Here is a 23,598-nt window from a genome sequence, read left to right as displayed (position 1 = left end):
CTAACTGGCGGAGGCTCGAACCGGAACAATGCTTTCTCGAGTAAAAGTTTTGTGCAACAGATTTTTCATTGCTGAATAATTCATTTTCCTAGAAAAAAAACGGAGGGAAAGAAACTTGTAGCAAAACTCCATGTGTTGAAAAGATGAAGTAGTACCGGTGGGTACGCGTCCATGTTATCCAATCATTGTGACAATGGTATTGTACAACAGGAAACCCCAGCTGCACGTGTGAAGCCAAGAATTTTTTCTCGTTTAATATTTGCTGCCGGCCTGCTGTCCGCTTGACCGCACGGGATCTGTACTGTCGGTTTGCGGTACTACGGTGCACACTATTAACTCTATCCCCTTGATAGCGTCAACAGCCAAAGGTCGTCAAGCAGCTACCGGTTTTCTTACCAAAACAATCGTCAACTTTTCCCATCGGCTATGATCAACCTGTGGCATCGGTGATGCCCGTGCAGACCATGACGGTGTGAATGCCGGGTGGGAAACTTGTGCACGGATCAGGACGGAGGAAAATACTATAACAACAAACCCTTGTAACCCCCAGCCGGTTCCGCTCCACGCCCCGAAGAGGCTATCAGCGCTCGGTTGCTCTCGCCAGCAGGATGGAGCCGCACCGGCCAGCATCCAGTAGACGAACGAAGAAGAAAAAAGAAGAAGCAACAGCAAAGGATAAAGCATACACGAAATCCGTACGAATGCACCCAAAAACCCGAACACGAAGCCGAACCGGTTCCGGTGTCGGTGACACGCGGAAAAGCGATCTCGCCACGATATGGTTGGGGATTGCCGAACGAAACGCTCCGATAAGATGATTGAATGACGATGCTGCTCACGTTGCACGATGTTGGAGCACAGCAGCACAGTGTTCCAACGCGCTTCGCAGTGTATAGAGCATCGCGGACGGCCGTACAGCCAGTCAGTCAGCTGCCGGCAGTCAGCGTGTGCACAACACACATGCTCTTCCTCGGTGTGGGTCACCGTGAACCGTACCAGCACAGTGCACAGTGTACCTTTGATTGAATTCGTGACCCGGCTGTGACACGTTAGTTGCACGTCGTTCGGTACGCACGCAGCGCGACCTTTAACGCTAAATGACTTTACGGTTGCGCGAGTTGATATTAACAATCCGTGTCAACCTTGCGATGTTTGCCGGCCGTTCCCGGTGGTTCGCCTGTTCCGTGGTGCACGTTCAGCTGGCGATACATTGCACGAAACGTGTCCTGCCAAACCGCGTGTAGTGTGCCCTAACATTCGCTCTGATTCGTCCATTCGTGATCGGTTGCAAAAGTTGTGTCAAATTGTTTTATTCTACGTTCTGCTGAAGTAATGCCAGGAGCGGGCGGAATCTGATGAAGAAGGGTGACGAGATTTCTCATTACAAATCTCGAGTGTGCAATAGTGGAGGCGAAAAAAAAATCCCCAAAAGTACCCACCGGAGTATCCGCGCGGTGTGTTGTAGTGAACGTGGGACAAAAGGAACGCAGTGCCGTAGATGTATAAGGGTTTTGCAAAATTTTCATCCCGTAAAGGCAGCTATCCACTGCTATGGATGGAACTGTACCGGTGCGTTGCATGCCCAACTGACCCCGCACGGTAGACAACGAACGAAAGTGTGAAGATAGCCAACAAACAGCAGCGGCCACAACAAAAAGAAATCATTCTCCTGGTCAATTCCAGCGGAAGCGTCCACAACAGTGCTGTAGTGCAACGAACGAACTCCGCAACTTTGCGGACTTCATTTGAAGACGCGTGCAAAGTGAGAACCAAAAAAAAAACGTACAATTTGGAGGGAGAGAAAGAGATCAAGTCTGTAATTAAAGCATAGAGAAGATAGTTAACCTGCAAGGTAGAGTCAAAAAATAAAAAAAAAATACAACGAACGACGAGTGCCCACGATCCAACAGGGTAGTTAGTGGTCACTCTTTTCGCTACTACGATGCAGCATACGTGGGAACTCTAGTTATGTCGCACCAAATGGATAAAGTGATTCCGAGGAATGTATCACACACGCCGCACTTCTGGAAGTCTGTTAATTGAAGGTGGTAGACAGGTTAGTAGACATCCGTTACCATTACCACGCTTAGTACAGCGCACAGCCTTGTGTTCAAGGATCGCTGCACATGATGAAATATTATTGCACCAATCTTCTTAAGAATTGTCCATATCAAAGACCGGATACACCATGCAGGGCAGGTGTGTCCATTATTCTGGAAACCAGAGCACTAGTCTCTGGGGTGTGTATCTTAGCCGGGATGCTGCGAAAATTATCGCATCGTCAGTATCTGAAAAGGCTTTCGTTTGTGGCACTGATTTCACTCAGGCCCATTGCAGTAACGATCGCATCGGTACCCGGTTAAGAATTCGCTTCCTGCATCTGCTTTCGAGGCCGTGCGATTGTTGTGATTGCATAATTAAAACCTGTGGTTTGTCCGTAACGCAGAAAACAATAAACGACCCTCCCGACCCGTCCTGCGCCGCACGCCCCGGATAAGCGTCTGGGCTTATCCAATTTCAAACCCGTTGGCGGGCCGGGTTGCACACATCAACCAGGCCAAGTCCCATCATCGGCCAGCATCGACCACAGATGCACACCGGTAAACACCGCAACACAACTGAGCGCGGGTGGCATCGGGCGTTACGTAGCCCAGGTTTTTGCCATTTACCTTGCCCTTACACTGGCACGCTCCACCGTAGTGCCGGTGCAAATGTGACATTCGTAACGGTGCAAATCTTGCACGCCCAGCTGGCGGCAACCCCATCGCGTCTCGCGCAAAACTTTGCATCTGTCACACTATCAAACCGCTGCCGACAGATAGGATTACCAGCATTGTGACTGCATCCTGGCGCTGTTGTCGCACGTACGGGGAAAAAGCGTTTAAGATTACCGATTCCCATCCCGCCGACCCCCCTCCGCAATGTGGCGAGCAGCAACAAGCCGTAGGCACCGCCGAAAACTAAGCTGCCTTCGGTGTTCTAGCGGCAGACGACGCGGGTCGCCGTAATTCGACCGCATACCTTCATGGGTTAGTGCGTGCGTAGTGCTGGTACGTGCCCTGAAGCACTCGCAACAGCCCGCGTGTGTTGATTCAAACCCAACCCTCGCCCAATCGCAATGCCTTTGTCAAATGTCAACCGCCAATGTACGGCAAAACGCAAGCTGCCAAAATAACTCTCACCCATCACTCGGCTGGTGTGGTGAGTCCCGTGCGCTTGGAGTCAAAATTCAATAAATCCATCTTGAACGCGTGAAACGCGAGCTGATACCCACACCCACCCACATACACACACACACATACAGAGCGACGGATTATTCTGGATACAGTCGGTCTGAAATTCTAAACTGATACGTGCAGGGACCGAAAGGATGCCAAAGAAAGTGCGTATTGCTCACGGCGTAGGTTTGTAGCTGTTATGTAGCAATAATATTAGCATACAGTTTGAACGAACGCACGAACGAAACCCCCGCGTCGGTAAGCATTTTGAATGTGCGCAACCAAATGGAGCAACGTATTGCGTTGAACTTTTGGGATGGTTCTTAAGAAAGAAAAAAAAAGGCACACAAAGGAACCATAATAGAGCCAAATTCACGAGCATTATGGCACGTCTAACCATTTCAAACTCTACCGTTTCAATCGGTGTAGTTACTACGATGACACTCACACCGTGGAAATGGGGTTGAAATTTTGGGCAGCTGGGATCGAATCCGATGCGCTACAGAAGCGTTCTCAGGATTTCTCACTACCACCGCTCATCCTTTCGCTATTCGCCAACTGCTCACCTGCTTGCTTGTTCTCACCAGAAGTGGATGTAAAATGTTCCAAAATGGTTTTTAAAATAAACCATCCTTAAAATCCGCCCCGTTACTGTTGTTGGATTGCATTCGACCGTTCCGGTCATCCTATCAGTTGCCTACCATCGTGGATCCGCGTGGCGCGGTCCTTTTCCCACAGCGGAAAATTGGACGATGGTAAAAAAATAAACAATGTTAAAAAAATACTTACACACACACATACAGCTGGCGGAAATTCGCCGTTTGTTCGATGCTGCTTTATCATGCTGCTCCGATGACCTGCTTTCTCTTATCTGCGCAATCAACGGTTCCTACAACATCTTTCACTTGTGTTTGACAAATTGTACCGTACAGTTTGCTGTTTTTGCTTTGCGCCCGTACAATTTGCCGCCGACCTTCGAGTGGGTCTGACGGGGAAAGATGAACTATTGACTAAAGCATTTGTGCGCTTGTTGTTTACCAAAATTTATTTCTATACATACTGGTTTCAGACTGTTTGTTTCTCATCCTTGTCGGATCGGTTTTGTGCGCTGGCTTATACTCCATCTTCCCTGTAATGTGATGTGATGCCTGATGTGTATCAATGTTTGAATGATTACTTAAAGTTGAATTGCGGATTTAAAAAAAATACGAACGAAAGAATTAATTTCGAAATTTTACCCATGCTTCTATATCAGGTGCTTTTCCACATTTTAGTGAAATTAAATTTAAAAAAAGTTTTAATATTTACTTCCAAAAAATGGAAATGTAGAAGCATATTGTTCAAATTGTAACACACATTTCCGACTATAATGTAATTTAACATCAACCCCCTTTCCCATGAGTCTGATTGAGGCCACATGAGCTTATTGTGCATTTAATTCGGTCAGTGAAACACACACAGGGTGACTGAAAAAATTGCAATACTTTTTAATTTTTCGATCACTTTTAAACGACCGTCGATTGGTTGCTCATATTAACACTTTGCCGTCCGGTGACACCACGGTGGTGTCGAGAGTCAAACTATTGATTGAACGCGCCCGTCCAGTGGTGTCAGTGACGCTCCGTTCCGAAAACTCGCAAATCAAGCGGAAAGATGTATTTCCAGAACCGTACATCTTACGCTAAAGTGTTGAGAAGTGTGTGGAAGTGCGACTTTAAGACGGATGTTCAGCAATCGATGTTGTTCCATTTAATGGGAAAGAGACGATGTTGTAGAAGCTTAATACCACCTGCAGACGAATACATCAACATCATATTCTAAGAGTCAATTTTTATGCAACGAGAATAGTTAAGGGGAGAGGATTTAAAGGGAATTTTAAGCAAAAATAGGGCTTTACTTTCATACCATCCGAAAAATTATGATACTTAGAAATCAGAGGGGTTTAGAAATAGAGGATGTAAATATCAGAATACAAATGTACGAAAGAACATCATTAAAATCTTTTACAACAAATAGAAACATGAAGAAACAAGGAGACATGAAAGTGTGAAGACTTTTTCACCTAATATCGTGGTTTTGGACGGGATTTGTTTGTAACTGCTGAACAGCCCACAATTTCGTCCTATTAGTGGTTATCGCTTATCAAATTATTAAAATGGCACTATAAATTGTTGATGTACTAAACAAATAATTCTGCTGTGCATAAGAGTAAGGTCATGTTGGCTATTGCTACTCTACTCATTAACAATTTAAGTTAATGCTTATCATCAAGTAGCAGTTCTTTTGAGGCACCCTGTATGTTGGGAATGTCTTTAATGAAGAAGGTTATATTGATACAGGCTCAATCTTAGCTCTTGAAGGTCGTAAACTATGGTACCGTTCTGTGCAATATGTCACGGGTAGACGATAAAAATGCAAGAGTTTCTACGGTGGAAGCATTCCACTGCACAACAGTGAATAGTTAAGTATATTATTTTTATTGTTTTGATTCCTATCCTTACGCTATGCAATTTTCATCCTAGCGCACATTGTGAAATTTCTCATCCACTTGTATTCGCCGCATACGCTCCTTTCGCTAGCTAAGGAAAGCCATGTAAGCAGGCTCGGCAAATCGTAAAGCAGAAGCAATCAAAGCGCTTTGGCATAAGATCAACTTTATGTGTACAGCACACAGCAGGAAAATCTCAACGTTCCTTTTACGTATGTTGGCTTTCGCTCTTAAAATCTGTACATATGTTTACCTTCGCTACTTTTCCACCAACACAGATTGCAGCATGAATTCCATATTACCTTGCAATGGAGCAAAGCATGGGAAACGATCGAATGAATGGTTTGAATGGTGAATGAATCACGTGAAGTGGAAAGAAAGGTTATCACGCTCCGCGGTGAACGAAGACACTAGCACACGTGAATGGGTTAATTTGTAAGGTAAAATAGTTCCAACTTTGCACACTTTGCCTGTACGGTTATTCAGCAATTTCGCAAAAGGATTTCGGATCCTATAGTTTAATGTAATTTTAATAAATTTCTCTAACGAGGCCCATGGAAGGGACACGTTTGCTAAACGTAATTAGTTGTTACTGCTACCGTTGGCAAAATGCCAAGACGGTAGACACCTTTTCTCGAAGCATTCCATGATGAAATCAAATTAACTACCACTGCGGCTCAATACCGACCGTTGAGATTCCTTAGAAATTAAGAGATATCCACCCACAAATCCCAACGTGCGGGGGTTTGTTGTTTGCGCCTGGTGCCGGGGACTCGGGAACCGGCGAACCAGTTTGTGCGAACCGTACACACCACGGGGATATTACATTTCCCACATTCTTTGATCTTGGAAGCGCATTGCAATTAGATGATGAGATGGCAGCTGCAACTGCTGCAGCAAAAACCCTCGATGACATTGGGATCTGCTTTACCGAAATTATATCCGTCGATCCGTAGTAAACTGCACCAGGTTGCAATGAAAACGGCGCCGAAGGTCATCCCGTATGCCGTCACGACATGCACAGGAAGGAAGCGAACATCGTTCCCATGTTTCCTACCATGGTTTCCCATCTTTTTTTTATTTTTTCTTCTCCATTTTGGCTTTGGAATCTGCCATAATGCGTCATTTTTATCCAATGACACAAAATTTATGCCGCTTTTGTTGTTGTGTTTTTGGTTGTTTTCCATAACTTAAAGCTAAAACACGGCAGTATCCATCACTCCTCTGGCAGGATACGTTCCCATTTAGGATGAAACGATGGAGCAGAGTTTACGATCGCAAGAATGAAAAAATAAGAACGCATAAATTTAGTGTGGAAATGTGCCAGGTGCATATGCCATTCATCATTTCGGCTTTTCGGCATCCCATAAACAACGCCGGCAAATTCTTCCCCATCCACCGCTGATGGATACTTGTGGATCTTTGTTTTTTTTGCATTGTTCAAACATACACGCCAATCGTAAAGAGTTAAACACACGCAACACAAAACAGCAGCATATAATGGGCGTAGAGATTATGCTCTGTTCGCCAGATGGATGCGTTTGTGGTGTATGGATTTTCTCCGATGAGATGATCAGATTTTAATACCGATAACAAATGAATATGGAAAATTCGGCGCATTATCTCGCCTTTTGAAAAGAGAAAATGCATAATGCACTTGCTGCCTGTCATAAATCACAACATTCCAGAACATCCGCTCTGCCGGCGTCCCATCATTCGGGTGATGGACGTTTAGAGGCCACCGGCGTGCCGAACTGATGGCAAACCGATTTACATCTTCGTGCGAATCTGTCTCCACGACCGTGTGCACGGTACTGCAAGTTCTTCGCGAGCGCGGCGAGTCATTTCGCGTTCACGCTGGAAAGTGCTGTTTCCTGTCCGGACGGTGGGTGTTTATGTTCGCGCCTGCCAGGCGCTAGCAGCAATCAATTTCAAGTGCTTTTCCGGTCGGAAGAATTCCGAATTTGTTTACATTATTTGGCGAACGACGCGAGAGACGGGAAGCGGGGGAAACGGCTAATGGTTGTGTTGCTCCATTAAACGTCAACACATACAGTCATCTGTGGTCCATCCAGTTGCAGATTGCATACATTCATTAAGGCAGGCTGATGAGAGACGGAATGTTTGGCTAATGTCCCTCCGTACTAGAACAGTCCACCTGGAAGGATTGTGAATCATACATGTGCTGGGTAGAGAGTGCAATGAAAAGGGTGATTGGTACGAGCGGGGTAAGAAAATCGGCATCATAATTATAAAAGTTTTTCTTTTTGCCTTAAAGTTACTCCACCGTAACGTGTTGAAAATTATCTTACTATATTAAAAATCAACATTATCTGCCACGGTCGACCAGTGTTGGCTCAAAAGCTCCAAAGCGTCCTACACGCCTACAGCTTTGCGACCCTCCGAAAAACTTGGGTCGGAAACTTTTTACTTTAACTCGTAGGTAAACAGAAACGCGATACGATAACTTTTGCCATATCCCATGGCAAAAGGACAGGGATCGGTGAGTGTATTTTGGAAGGAATATAAGAAATCATATTCCTCTCCAAAACAGAAACATCCATTCGGTACTACGAATTGCCCATATGTTGGAGGGATGGTGATGTTTTAGAATTAAAGTAAGTGAATCATTGCGGGTAAATATCATGTGGATGCTACATTTCCTTCACTGGGCAAATGTTTACGAACAAACATATTGCTATCATTATGGCGTCAACTTTGAGAGGTATTGGTATCTTGTTTTTATCTGTTCGGAAATGTTTTTTCACCCACAATTCAACACGAAAGAAAATTTTAGAGATAATATTTTATAAGTTTGACGAACGAAACTGAAAATTAATTGAAATGATGTACATATTCATTGGTAGATACAATAAGCGAAAACATAACATAGGATTCCGAAGTCAGCCTCTGAGGTTAACACGTTCAGCGCCGTGTCCATCACCCAAATTTGATTGATGTCGCGAAAACAATAAAGTATTAGTGGGTGTCTTGTTGAAACTATGTGACTACCACGAACTGTTAGCGCTTTATACACTGAGTGTAAAGATTTGGCAAATGTGACAATCCTTGCGCATCCTGCACCAAACGCCAAGCTAGCATTAATTGTTGATGCATCAAATCATGCAATAGGTGGCGTTTTACAACAAATCGGAAAGGATGGTCCTGAGCCCTTAACCTTATTTTCTAAAAGTTTAACCCAATGTCTACAAAAAGCGAGTACTTACGATAGAGAAATATACGCCTGTGAGATGCGTACGCAGGAACGATGAGTTTCGTAATGTAACGCTCATGTAACGCTTCGTTCATATGACGCTACATCGCAAATACGAATCAGTGCGATATTTCAAAGAGGCACGCGAACTTTGTGTATACACCGATCACAAACCACTGATCACCGCTTTTCACCAACGCCCAGAAAGAGCAAGTTTCAAAGACCTCCTAGAGGCACGCGAATTTTGTGCATACACTGATCACAAACCACTGATCACCGCTTTTCAACAACGCTCAGAAAGAGCCAATCCTACGCAACAGTGCCAACTCTGTTTCATCAGCGAATTCACGACATACATTCACCACGTTTCTGGCGAACAGAACAAAATGGCTGATATGTTAAGCAGAGTCGATTCGTTTAACACTGACGCGATAGATTATGAGCACATGGCGAAGCTGCAACGCACGCACACTGAAACACAACACTGAAGGAAGCGTATAACAGAAAAAATAGCACAACACATCACATCCGGGAGTACGAGCAACCACACACTTGATTTGCGAAAGATTCGTTTGGCTTTCTATACGAAAAGACTGCAAACACTTCGCGCAAACACTATGCCACTAGTATGCAAAAAAAAAATCAATCGACACAACGACACAACGATCCAACACAATCACAGTTCCGGATCATAGATTTTACCACGTGCACATGGGCTTAATAGGCCCACTTTCACCATCTAAAGGAAACCACTATTGTCTAACGATGGAAAAATTCACTCGTTTTTAAACGCATGATAAACCACTTAAGAACAAAACCATACCATCCGCAAGCTAACAGGCAAATAGGCAAAAGTGCACCGGCAATTAAAATCCGCAACATTGTGCGACAACTGCCCGAAATGGACTGAGGCACTACTAATTGTATTGTTAGGATTAAGATCAACGATCAAGAGAGAACAGAGAGAATCAAATGTTGAACAAATGATGAGCAAGATAAGGTCAACACATACTCAGCACGATGACAAAAGCAAGTCGTGCGTACAAGCAGAATTAGGATCATGCACGCAGGTATCTATTGACCGCTTAAAAGCCGCACACATAGACGCATCGGGTCAACCAATTACGCAAGAAGATTCTCTCCCGATAAGCACTACGATATGGTAAGTGCTCTCCCGATAAGCACTACACTACACGATATGATCGCGTGACCACAATACCGAAACGATATTGTTACTAAAGGGGGGAGTGATGTAAGGAACTGCTCGACGCAGCACTAAATGGAATCACCCGACGCCTGGGTGTAGACCGAGCGCATAAGGGAATGGTGCTTATGCGCTAACAAACAACTAGGATTAATAAAAGCTCTCTTACTATCTGAACGCTGAACGAGTTAGTCGATTTCCCGCAACTCATCCTAATTTGCTAATTCTGTGCAAGTGCTAACCCCTAAAGGCACAAACCCATAGAGGGTTGAAATGAAAAACATGAAATGAAATGTTTAAAAAAACCTAGGAGGTAATCAATTTTTAAGCATTAAATAGATGCCAGCTTTTGTTATGACGCTATTGTTTCCCACAACAACAGAAATAGCTTCAAAATGCTAAACTAACTAAAGGAATCTCATCAACTCGATGCTTCGCAGCAGAAGTAATTAGCAAAGTAACAGCCCATTTGCAATTCATAGCCGCAGTGAATCACCAGAAGTGCACTGCGTCCCCAAGTCTCCATAATCCATCGGCCTGGTTTCGTTCAACTCGATTCAAATGTGTTCTTTCCCCCATTGGAAAACACAGCTCCTGCAAAGCACCGTAAAAACTTCACACGCTTGCAATATGATGATGACTCTCGGTTCTTGGCAAAGAAATTATTCATAAACGTGCACAATGTGTTCCCACTGGGTGCGAATCAGGCCTAAATTGCATGTGTTGCCCAGTTTGTTCGTTTATTTTTCATTGTGCCATTGAAAATTGTCCAAATACTACTGTGATTGGGTTTTTTTTATAAAACTCCTGATAACTTTCGTAAAGGTTAGATCATTTACAATAAAACAATATCACAACCGAAATTTCTAATGTGCGTATAAAAGGCCTTCATGAAATTCTTTAAAACATTTCGGTTCCTACCGGTTCGCACACCATTAGCTTACGATCGCGTAGTTTTAATTGCCTAAATTCAAATGCCTTTAAACCAAACACGAGGTACATATAATGTATCTTATCAATCCGATGAAAATAGGTAACTTTACGCCATATCTGACGGATAGGTGGTTTGCAACAGCCTGATGGGAGAATATATCTTTAGAAAGTTGTTAAAACCCGTCAGACCTGCAGGCGAAAGGATGCTGGGAACCAAATTTGCAATGTTAATAATCATTTACGTTCTTATTCAGCTGTATCGAATATTTCGCTGCTAATGGGTTAAGTATTGTGTGCCATGCAAATCAATGTATTCAATGTTATGTTAGCAGGCAGATAATGCTGTGAAACAACTGCTGAAGACTACGAGCACCAGATTCAACGAATTTTGCTATGATTTCTTTGTGTTTTTGCTGCTGACAAAAAGCACACTGTTGAACTTAGTGAACAAATACCCTACCTGAACTGTGGAAAATTGTTATACTCCTTAAATCACTACAATGCAATATAATAACATTAAACAATCAATAAATTATAAAGATTTCCTTAGGAAAGCAATTTTCAATTGATAAACACTAAACCCTTCGCATCACGAACTGTCTTCATCGACGGGTAGCGTAAACCCACGCACGCCATTTCACGGTTATGACCGTCATGTCCGTTCTATTTGCTTTGTTGCGATGTTCGTAACGTTCGCACGCAAAACAATTTCCAAACTCTCGAGTGCGAAACTGCATTGACAGATTGATAAATGTTGTTTTTCAGCACGTCAGCTTCAATACTTGTTGACGTTCGGTTGTTAAACTCGTACCGAAAGAGTATGTGGCTAAGTGGTCATCCGAGTGTATGATTGGAGTGAAAAACATGGGATTCGACACAAAGCTTTCTGCACCAGATTGCAATTCGGAGGACGCATTTGGGTGCATTGTCAAGATCACTAACTGCCAACGAACGTTGTGCAACTTTCCAAAGAAAAAGGTATGAAACTGGAAAACTTAAACTTTCCCAATAACTTAAATAACTGATAAAAGGATTTGTTTTGTGCTGTATGTTTGAACAATGTATTTTTGTACAGAGGGCAAATGATTCTGTCATCAGCATTAAATCGTTTGTCTGAAATCTGTGTTATTTAATTTACTACAATTCTGGGCTGATTTATTTACCACTTCATCTCTATAGTTTTGTTTAGTCTGTACCATTAGTTACCTTTACTTTTTTTACGTAGTGCCATCCATTTGTAGCAAAGAACGCCTCATTTCGTAAAGAACAACACTCAATGCAGATGCTGTGTTAAGACTTTCAATACCATTCGCTAGTGGAATGTGGGCCACAAACTTTCGGTCCTGGATTCCTTGTTCTACCGGCTTGGATAGCTGCTGTATAAAGCTAGAAAAGAAAATAACAGCATAGAAAAAACCTTGAGGAAGCTGCATAAAATATAGGTTTCCCCAACACGTACCTTCTAATATCATCGCTAACTCCATACGTTTCTCCACCAATTACCAGCACCACATGATCCGCACTTGCATAATCAATCTGATCGTAATGTTTCCATTGGAATCCGTTTCTCTCATCGGTCGGTTTCTTGTTGTCAGCAACCACAAACAATGAACCGTCACGGGTGTGATCCGGCAGCTGGTAGGTTTCCATTGGACCGTAGATGGGCACACGAAAGTGTGCCCCAGCGCCACCGCGGAGACATTTTAGATCCCACGGATGGGCACAACCTTTTAGCAGAATTACTTCCTGCACGGATACGGCCGCACAGCTGCGTATTATGCTGCCTAAATTGTTCGGTTCACGGATGTTGTCACAAACCACTGTTACCGGAAGTCGTTTGCTGCCTGCCGCATTACGACTTACTAGTTCGGCCAGGTTGGACGGTTCAGCAAAAATGCCTGTAACGAAAATGAATAAAAAAAAAGAAATACTGTAGCAAGACTGTGGCGGCTGGAACAGAACCTTGCCTTACCTATTAGACCGGGGCTGGTTGCTAACGATGACCACTCCATCATGGTTTGTCGTTTGACAAGCAATATGGGCCAGTTTTGCTTCATATTCTTAAATTTGAGTTCCGCTAGCAGCTTCAAATCACTCGTAACGATCGCTTCCAACCGTAATCCGGCGGCGTACCCATCCATTATCAAGCGTCTGCCTTCCAGCACGAGCTGTTTTTCCCGCTCCCGGTATTTGCGAGACCCGAGCAGCATCATCAAATCCCGGTGCCGGTCATCGTTCGGCTGCAGTATGGTGTAGCGGACTTTCAGCTCCTTGTCGTACCGTTCCTCCGATACGCGCGAATCTTGGTAGCGATGCTGCAGCATCTGGAGCGTGTCTTTCTCGATAGCCGTTTTCTTGTGCGCCGGTTTTGTGCTTTCCCTTACTTCATCGGACGATTTACGCTCCGGTTTCAGTTTTGATCGTGGCACGGCTTTCAGCAGCTCGGATACTTTTAAATTTGGGATACTTTTGCGATTGTTTAGCAGCTCATCTTCAGCACCGCACTCCACAAACTCATGCTCGACGGCATTCGTCACCGGACTGGATTGTAATTGTTCCGGCATTTCGTTGCTTGTTGGTCGAAAACCACGCGGTACAAACAGTGTCGGAGAGCATTTCTGTTGCACATTAGTAACTACACCGAACTGTCGATAAAACCGTATGCTAATGTCTGTTTTGGCACAAAATCGCATCACCTTCCACGTTCGAAACATTTTAACACTCCCGCTTTGCTGCTCGCCCGGTACGCGAATGAATGTAAACAAACGTAAACAAACCGACTGACAGTGGTGCAGCGCACGTACCACTGCACGTGTGCGTGAGAACTGTCAAAACCATATGGTTCGTATCGCGTTGTCGCCCAGAAAATCTCCAGGATCGATCATTTGCAAGAATATAAATCTAAATTTTGCATTTACCGACCTTAAGTACTTTATGTCTTCTCTGGGTCGACCTTGAGTAAACTTTGAGTAATGAGTCAATTGGTTACTGATGTAAAAATTAAAGCTCACATACTCTTTCACGACATAAATGCTGATGAAAGCTACAACTTCGAGAGGATACATTAAGACCATATTCCAAATCATCGTAATTTTCTGCAGAAAAGAAAATTATCTGTTTCGCTGATCGTTAGCAATGCAAGGAGCTTCTACGCTAACATTGTGTTGGAATCATCAATGACTAGTTTCTTGGTGGAAAATTGATTGAATGATATTTATACATTTGAATTAAGTCATTAAAAGGATAGGTACAAAAATGAATCATTACTGAATTCGTCAATAGGTAGCAACAAACCGGAAGCTATCGTAAATTGAAGAAACATTGTAACAAACAGGAAAATGTTATAACCACATTTGTTCCAAAACGCTCCTCACCCAGAAAGCTTATTACAGCAATTACCATTTAAGCTATTTGAAGCTTTTTGCGTAGCAAAATGTTGAAAAATTAATTTCAACCAAGAAAAGAGCAACTGCCTCGCGATGTCTGCATACTTTCCTGAACGCTCGTTCATCAAACCCAGCGCTTTGATTGTTCATCAAGAACGTTCTGACACACTTATGCATGAACATGCTCATTTGAGGCTGCTCATCGATAATCAATTGAGCTGGTCCACGATGCACGATCGGAACGGAGAATAAAAAATGCCCCCCAGAGAAGACATAAAGTACTTATGTCTAGCTCATGGTTAATGAGCTTTTCACTGTAGATATCTCGCTGACAAGGACATTTTTACGTCCTACGAGTGTGTAAGTGTGTGCGTGGATGGGCATGAATGAAAAGTGGTACCGGTATGAATGGAGATTAGCTTTAACATTTTTGCCGCTAGTACGACCAAATACGAGACGGGTAATTGGCTGTGGGTTTAGCGATGATAGTCACGAAATTATGCTATTTATGTAGAAATGAATGTAATGTTTTTTCTAAATACTACACTAATTCCATACAAAGGATTATTTCATTATCCTATTGTAGATAAGCTTCACTGCCAATAAAAACTGTATTCTGTTCCCCAATTTTCCGTGAATATCAATTGAGCAAAATAAAAAAAGAAAACAACAATTCTGTCGTTCGCTGAATTACTTTCACCTCCGTATCCTTGCTACCAATAAAGCCAGGAACTTCCGGCCAAAAACCGCAACCCGAACGAACCAAGCAGGAAACTATTGATTAAAGAAGTATTTTTCTCAAGTCGTTCCACGCTTTCATTTTATCCGCTGGCCCATCCGCTGGCCCATTCCGGTGCAGTGCCGTGCACCGTCCGTGCCACGGATGCCGTCCGTTTCGGTTCTGCGACGACTCTTGTGCCGCCAGCGGGGAGTATAATAGCAACTGTTGATGACACTTGAAATCATACTTCAAAAAGTACTGATTTTGCAGGTTTGCCCGTACTGGCCCTGGACGCCTCCTTGGCGAGTTTCATTATCCTCTCCATAATATTATTCATCCCGGCTCGTTGCCGTCGGTACCACAATGGAATGGGAACGTGGGGTACCTGACAAGGAACGAATCGTGGAATGGAAGGGCGGAAGGGGGTGAGGGAGGTAGGTGGACGGCAAGTTACTTAGCATTGTGCGCCGGCTCCCTAAAGGACACCCATTGTTGGTAACCAGTCAATCTAAAATGGCCACACACAGCTACGGGCCGATTAGGCGTGTTGAACGAGGCTTACACGAGGTGGCCACCTTGAGGCCCCAGGGAGGAAACAAGGGAATTCCAGGGTTTTTTTGCCTCTTGCGCCTGCGAAAGGCTGACAACTTTCACTACCAGAGAGCACCAGAAACCACCGATCCTGCTGGTGCTTTGGGGTGGAAAAAGAAATACATGAGCTGTAGATGCTTTATATTAGCTGTACTTTATCCCTATCCATTCTGCTGCTGCACGGTCACTCACTCACCCAGCCATGGCCGTTTTTTATTGCGCTCGAGGTCGGCAAGCATTAGCGGGGCTGGGGTTAAAATTCACCGAAGCACCACGAAAAGTGCACACAGTGTGATAAGCACACGGGTTCCGGCCAGCTCGCGGGTAACGATGGTAATGATTTTTTTTTGTTTTTGTCTCTCGCTTCTTTAATTTACAGTATACGATATCGTCTAGACGAAAGCGCAACCAGAGCACTCCAGCACGGCGTTAAGCAGGAAGGACCTGCTTTACCAGGACGTGCACCACGAGATTGCATAGTGGCAAAATTACAGAAATCATTCGACCCGAAAGTCTGTCAGCTCGGGCGCGGAACACCTAACTATCCCGGCAACTGGACAGAGGTGCCGACCTGCGGCTAGCGAACATTCGCACTGTGCTGCTCTGGAAGGACAGCCCCTCGGGAAGTGCAAAACGACCCTCACCCAATATTCCAGAGATATGGTCCGCCATGGTGTCAACAATCGGTGGCCCTTCTACTGTCGCTGCTGCTGCTGCTGCCGCTGTTGCCGGTGCTGCGGGTGCGGCAACCACCATCAGCACCACTACTGATGCGACACAACTGTTCATCAACACAACGCTTGACTCATGTGCCCTTAAATATGAAGAGTTCGTTATACCGACTACAGGTATGTTGCCACCAGTGGACCACACTAGGTCGCTCATCGCTACTTCTGATTCCGCACTGTAACCACATATTGCCATCTGTTCTTGACGCTAGTTCCTTACTGCAACTGGACCTGGGATAGCATACTGTGCTGGCCACCAACGCCAGCCAATTTGACAATAAGACAGCGATGCCCTTCTGGACACGGAATCGATACCTCAAGTAAGTGTACGACACAATCGGGTTGTGTAGCGAGAACACTCCACAGACGAGATCTTCACACAAACCCGGGACACACTTTACAGCTTTACAGGATGATAAAACATGATATCTGCTTGGTTGTTTTTTTTTCGCGCTGTTTGTGAACCATTCGCCAACGGGTTTGTGTTTTAGTCTTGTTGAAAAGCTTTTTCGTGTTTTATTTCTGCATAGGAAATGTTTACGCTAAACAGATTTGGCCTGAGGATTTGATTTTTGAATGTAATGTTTGTGGCCCAGATAAAGCAAAAGAGAAAAAGAGAGAGAAAGAGAAGGATAGAGAGAGAGAGAGAGAGAGAGAGAGAGAGAAAGAGAAGGAGAGAGAAAAGCATTATAATATGATAAATACATTAATCCTTGTATTCATACGTGGCAGCACCGGCGCATATTTGCCAATGTATTCTATCTTCCGTGCCACGAGCCCAAACAGCCATTTCGGCAAGGATCAGCTCCCCATCATAATCATTGCACGAATGTCAATTCGGAAACAGGTCGCCCTTCCCGGTTTCCACCGTAAAACCCAACATCCGAATAAGGTTCCACAATGTGCTACAGGTATTAGCCATCAAACCGAGTGAGCACAAAAATAGTCTTCCTGATAATAAACCGAACGGTATGGTTTGCGGCTTTGAAGGAGGAGGTTTTTTTTGAAGATTAGAATCCCACTACCAGGGGTTTTGCGTTTGTGGATGTGGTTGTGTCACCACCGGTCTCGGAGAAGGTTCGAGTGTCGCGAGTACGACATATAACAGGGTAAAACCTCAATGCTTGACTTGGGTTTTGATTTAACGTAACGCATTTTGTCGTATTCTGGCTCGAGGTGAGTGGCGCATTTTGCACAGAGGACGGCGGAAACAAACAAGGATATATACCAATGCCATCCCACAGCTCCAATATCCGTGGGCCGCTGGGATAATGCTCCAACTCCAGCCCGGTGCACGCTGTCGTACATTGCGCAACGAACAAACGCAATCCGCAACCTGTTGCCCTCGCCGGAACACTGCGGAATGGGGTTTTGTATAGTATTTCGCCACGGTACCATACACATGTTCGGTACAGTCGTTCCGCACACGGTTACGTTGCGTGACGATGCCGAGCGCTGGAAGTCCTGGTACGGAACAGGATCCATTGCACCCCTCCTTGCATCCGAGTTCCATGTTTTGTATTGTTGAAGTTGTTATTTTCTTTGCCACTCTGTCGACTAACCTACACAATGCAGCGCTAAAGCATAATCAACCGATCGCAGTCATTATATCGCACAGATGGATTCGGGTTTCGGAGCAAATCTTTCGTACATACGAAAAAAAACAAGGTGTGTCTGATTAATTGTGATTGGGATAGATGGCGAGCTGCTGTTGTTGCTCTGGACCTGGTGGTGGGAGCGGCTTATCTTTTAAGCCGCTATGATGAGCATCGTTACGTAAACCGTTTTACGTAAGCTGATTTCTCGTCCTGACGACGCCTACCCGACTGTTAGCACCCGGCCAATGTGTGTAAGTTTGGAGCACCCTTTACTTTGTGCTCCGTACCCTATTTCAGTTTGCGTTCCCTCTTGCCCGTCTTACGCAACCCGCGATAGGAACTCGCCCCACGTCCCCGATTTAGACGACACAACATTACGAAACAATGTAACGTGAAGGTATTCTTAACACTGCTGGGATAAGGCAAATTCTCTCCGAAGATCACAGGATCTCAAGTAGGAAGAAATTCCCCCACTCCCCCCTTTGCGGATACTTAAAATGGGAACTAACTTTCCGCTAACATCGATAGGATTTCTTGGAGTGTAACTTATACCGCACAGTGCGTTGCGTACGGTGCACTATTGCTACTCGCCACCGGTTATACAACTATATTTTGTTTTTTCTTTTCACCACTCCATTCCATGCCACGCCTGGGCATTCGAAAACCTCCGCTCATCACACGCCAGAGTTTGCCGAACGAAGATGCAGTGCCGAGGGACAGTGGGAAGGGAGACCGGGCTCCCCGTCAAACCTACACGGATGGACCAACTATACGCCCTGCTACAGCCCGGAAGTTATACAACTGTTTAGAAAGCTTTACGCCGGCGGTAACGACGATGAAGCGAATGTACGTGAGCTGTTTTCCATCTGCCCGCCAATATTTAATTGTCTGTCCCTATTGATCCTTTCGCTGTGTCGCTATTAATAACTGATTTGCAGTTGGGGACGCAGCTCAGGGAACGCAAGCTCCATGAGGAACTGATATGGATTTTTTTTTATACCGTTCCAGGATAAGATTGACATTGCCGAGCGGACGCGTACGCTGGAGACGGTGGGATTTAGTCTTTCACTAGTAGCGTTAATCATTTCGTTAGTAATATTTTGTAAATTTCGGTAAGTAGCTATTGATTTTGGGTTTGAAACATACACCATTTCTCTGCGAAATCTGTGTCTGGGTTTACGTAATAATCTTCTCCACTCAGGAATCCTTTCTGAGGAGGGACTCGTGTAGTGATTTAGCAATATAACAGAAATAAAAGTCTATACCATAATTTCTTTGAAACTAACCAAGCTTACTCTTTCTCTTGATATTGTGACTCATGATTTTTCGTGATATTGTGACGCGCACGGCATTTTATTCTTGAAATTATTCTTGAGTACAGTCTACGTCTGGTATTTCCTTAAAGAATTCTAGTCGATCGCATCTGAGGATCAATGAGGGAGTTGGTCGACTTCCTTAAATCATTAAGCTTTTGGAGATTCTATTTCCAATACTGATCTTGGTACCTAATAGGCCAAGATAGATCTCAAATAATCACAAACCCTGAAGAAAATTAAAAAATCTTCACGGAAATTTCCCTTTCTACGATCGTCGAAAGGCACAGGTAGATCGTTTTACGGGAACATGTTGAAGGTATAGTTTAGGGATTACTTCTTTGTTGAAGAATGGAAAATAGCCTCATGTGTGTAGTTTTTGTCATCCCAAAAACATCATATGCTTCAGATCCATTGCTAAATAATCATGAGTCCTGATCACGAGTTGATTTTTTAACATATAGTCTTGAAGAGTTGATGTGATATCTACACTGCCAAATTCTTGGCAATACCAAACCAAGGGGGAAAACATTTAGGAAAACGCTTAAAAACAGACAGACATAAGAAGAAATCAGCGGTATATTTATCTGCCTGCCTTAAACTGTACATCATCTTTAAATGTACCGTTTGAAGGATAACACCCCCGCGCAAAACAGCTCACTTGCTCGATGATGTAACGTTCGTCTCCCCCATTCCAGCGGTCTTCGCAACAACCGGACGAGAATACACAAAAATCTGTTCGTTGCCATGGTGATACAGGTGGTGATCCGCCTAACCTTATACATCGACCAAGCGATCATACGCAGCGGGGGCAAAAAGTTCGGCAACGAAAGCTCCCGCCAAGGAATCGATAACACGGTAAGCAAATACGCCGCCACGCATCCGTTGGCCCACTGGTTTATGGGAAAACATTGTACGATACATTCGACGTTTGCACGTTGGCAGAAGAACCTTAAGTATACAAAATCTCTTCTTCCCGCTTCATGTAACACGAAGGTTGGCGACATATTATTCTTGGGATGTTCACTATTTTTCTCTCTGTTCTGATACCCTTTCACATCCTCCGTACCTATGCACGCCGGCGTTTACGTGTGTGTGTGTTTATTATGCAAATTTGGTGTGACTTTAAGCTTTTTCTTTGTGGGACAAAAAAGAAAAGGAAAGATCAAACAGCATAATCCTGTACAACCGTTTGCCTCCGTTTGCAGTGAGTGCGCATTGATACATACTATATTCCCTTTTGCTTTCTCTCTGTCCACATTCTCTCGCTCTCTCTCACTGACACAGCCGTTCCTCTGCGAAGCGTCGTACGTGCTGATGGAGTACGCCAGGACCTGCATGTTTATGTGGATGTTTATAGAGGGATTATATTTACACAACGTAGTGACGGTGACAGTATTTCAGGGAAGGTTTCCACATACGCTTTACGCCATCGTGGGCTGGGGTGGCCCGGTCGTACTGACCGTCATCTGGGCCATCACCACCGCGCACTACATCCGGCAGCAGAAGTAAGTAGAGTGGTGGGAGAGGCGTCCCGTTGCAGGGAGTGTGTCACGGGTGTCCGGATGTGCCGTAAGAATATGTCGAGTCGAGTCTGGCCAAGAAAAGCGCAAACAAATCCTACACGGTTCCGCGGGCGCCTCCATCGGGTTCCGGGAACTGCGAAAGCGACACTAAGCAGTTTCTTGATCGTTCTTCTCCGCGTACTTGCAGATGCTGGTGGGGTTACAACTTGACGCCTTATTACTGGATTTTGGAAGGTCCAAGATTAGCAGTAGTCGTGGTAAGACCCGCCCAAACCGATTGTTCCGAACGTGCATTAAACAGTGGATCCAATCACGTCTTTTTTCGTTTGCAGTTGAATTTTATATTTTTACTAAACATTATACGTGTACTGATCGTGAAGCTGCGCCAAAGCCACACGAGCGATGTGGAGCAGGTACGGAAAGCGGTCCGTGCGGCGGTCGTCCTTGTGCCATTGCTTGGAATCACCAACATACTCAACATGACCCAAAACCCGCTTGATAAGACGGCACTCGAGTTCGCCATCTGGTCCTACGTGACGCATTTTCTCGTCTCCTTCCAAGGGTTCTTCATCGCGCTGCTGTACTGCTTCCTAAATGGCGAGGTGCGGTTCCCTCACACGATCGCTGTTGAACCGTTGCAGTTTAAAACCTTTACAATTTGCATCTTCTTGCTCGTCCAACCAGGTACGGACGGCCCTGATGAAGAGTATCAGCGTGTATCTATCACTGCGCGGGCACCATGATTGGGCGGTACGGAGGCAATCGCTCTTTTCCGCCGGTTATCCCACGGTACCGGTCAATGAGGCACCGCACGCCGGAGACACAAATCGGTTAGCCAATTAAAGCGCCCCCTCCCGGACCGGGAACTAATACTAATGGAACACTTTCGTTTTGTTTATTTGTTTTTATTCCATCGCCAAAAAAAACCACAGCAACACCAATAGAAATGCCGCCAGCAACAACCTGCTGACAGGTGCCAACAATCATACCGCCAACGGTGGCATGGCCAGCAGTACCGCGAACGGTTTCCGATGCGGCTGGTTTAGTCGCTGCTTTCTAGTACAAAAACATACCAACCCGTCCGCTCCGGAGCCGGCCCCACCCGAGTCAGTTGTGTTCGACATTTCCGACTAGTGTGTCCTTTCCTTGTGTTTTTTTTTCTTCCTTTTTGCTGCGTTTGTTTGATTTTCTGTTCTGTGGCCACTCCATCCTTGTACGTATTCTGTTCCGTAAGCGTCTGCCCTCGATTAGCCATTCATTCATGCTTAATTTCACGCATAGTTCTACCCATTATTCTATCGATTTACGCCATTTTTTCACCTCCTCCTCCGGTTTGTCACATTAAGCTTGTTGTAACTAATGCGTGGTAACGTTTCTATCTTCCAACAATAACTCTTTTTACAGAACCAGCGTGTGATGGCGGCTGTCGGAGCACGTGTGAAGTACACCGATCCATGAGACTATAAGAAACTAGAACAAAACAAAACGAACAAAAAAAAGCTTTACCCGGTTGACTGTGCGTCACCGGAAACCGGAACTGCTATCAGGGTAGCGCACCAATTGAACGATTGTACCAGCAAACGCAACACGATGAACAACAAATTAGGAAAAAAACGAAAGAAACAGCAAACAACAAACGCATGATTTTACATACAGCGGGCGATTGTTCTGTCGCCAAAACTTTGTTTGAAGCTTTTGCCACCGTTTGCAGAAAAAGTTAAAGGGAGCATACGCGCATCCGATTGTATTACCGTGCGTAAGAATCGAATTTACCGAGGGGCAGCGGTGTATAGTAAACGAAAGGAAATGTTACTTAGATAGGTTTTGGGCACGTTGGGCAGGAATGTATCGAATTAAGGGAATGGTAAAATGTTGCTCGCTCGTTTGATATACAACAAAAAAGAAAAAGAGAAAGATATATAAATACATACAAATATATGTATACATATATATATATATATATTTTATCAGGGTGACGAAGATTCTAGCCGAAGAAGCTATTAAATTATGTCGATTGTTTTTTTTCTGGTCGATTTCGTAACTGTTGTAGCGTGTAAGGTGTAACGGGCAGCCGTAACGGAAGCTGTATCGCGCAATTAATTGCAAACCCAAGAACCAGGACAGCTTCTACACTACATCCACATCACCGATCATTTGGACCGGGGAGCAGTTTAGATTGATTTATGTGTAAAACAAAACTGGAATGCTAAATGAACGAATAAATGCAATGTTGTCTGTTTTTGTACAAAAAAAGCCCGCTGGTAACTGATGTAATAGTTGAGTCGATCCAGTGCTGATCTCATCAGATCTCATTTGGGGGAGGTTTTTTCCTGGATTCGGTGCAAACATAAATGAGCTGAAATAGATCTGGAATAATTCAGGTTGGTTCAGAAATTGCAATTGACTCCACATCTATCTCCGCTCAATCTAGTTCTGTTACAAACGAATCCAGACAAAGGCAAAGACATCTAGACAAGATCTAACACACTGTTAGAAGACACCATTACCATTATAACCAGTCTTGGTTTTTTATATTACTGTCGAAAGATTACATTGATTAAGACCAATACGCTGAAGGGTCAGCCAACCAAGTAGCCGTTCTCGAATCCTTCGTTAACCGTAAGCCTAACACTGGACCAATGGAGTAACCCTCATGACAGATTAAAGTTCAATTCTAG

The 23,598-nt window shown here is 44.4% G+C and overlaps 2 protein-coding genes across 3 annotated transcripts; one reads left to right on the top strand and one right to left on the bottom strand.

Moving 5' to 3' along the window:
• Positions 1 to 882: 882 nt before the first annotated feature.
• LOC128299258 (PDF receptor) lies at positions 883 to 23,157 on the top strand. 2 transcript variants are annotated; one of them, XR_008287292.1, is made up of 12 exons: positions 883 to 2,056; positions 16,135 to 16,603; positions 16,696 to 16,803; positions 18,767 to 18,927; positions 19,090 to 19,193; positions 20,093 to 20,252; positions 20,682 to 20,902; positions 21,108 to 21,177; positions 21,253 to 21,522; positions 21,605 to 21,750; positions 21,853 to 22,133; positions 22,325 to 23,157. XR_008287292.1 is itself a non-coding variant. In XM_053035162.1 (12 exons), exons 2-12 carry the CDS (start codon positions 16,426 to 16,428, stop codon positions 22,335 to 22,337), a joined length of 1,605 nt encoding a protein of 534 aa, XP_052891122.1. In that variant the 5' UTR covers positions 883 to 2,056; positions 16,135 to 16,425; the 3' UTR covers positions 22,338 to 23,157. The 2 variants fall into 2 exon arrangements, 1 of the variants encoding a protein (XP_052891122.1); XM_053035162.1 differs by having other exon boundaries at positions 21,853 to 22,026.
• LOC128299262 (rRNA methyltransferase 3, mitochondrial) lies at positions 12,143 to 13,795 on the bottom strand. The gene is made up of 3 exons (XM_053035165.1): positions 13,030 to 13,795; positions 12,517 to 12,955; positions 12,143 to 12,443 (listed from the first exon to the last, which is right to left on the bottom strand). Exons 1-3 carry the CDS (start codon positions 13,769 to 13,771, stop codon positions 12,275 to 12,277), a joined length of 1,350 nt encoding a protein of 449 aa, XP_052891125.1. The 5' UTR covers positions 13,772 to 13,795; the 3' UTR covers positions 12,143 to 12,274.
• Positions 23,158 to 23,598: the final 441 nt, after the last annotated feature.

The sequence above is a fragment of the Anopheles moucheti genome, chromosome 2 (assembly GCF_943734755.1).
Source record: "Anopheles moucheti chromosome 2, idAnoMoucSN_F20_07, whole genome shotgun sequence".
Classification (NCBI taxonomy): domain Eukaryota; kingdom Metazoa; phylum Arthropoda; class Insecta; order Diptera; family Culicidae; genus Anopheles; species Anopheles moucheti.
Note: the sequence above shows the minus strand (reverse complement) of the source record. Positions and strands in the feature narration are given on the sequence as shown.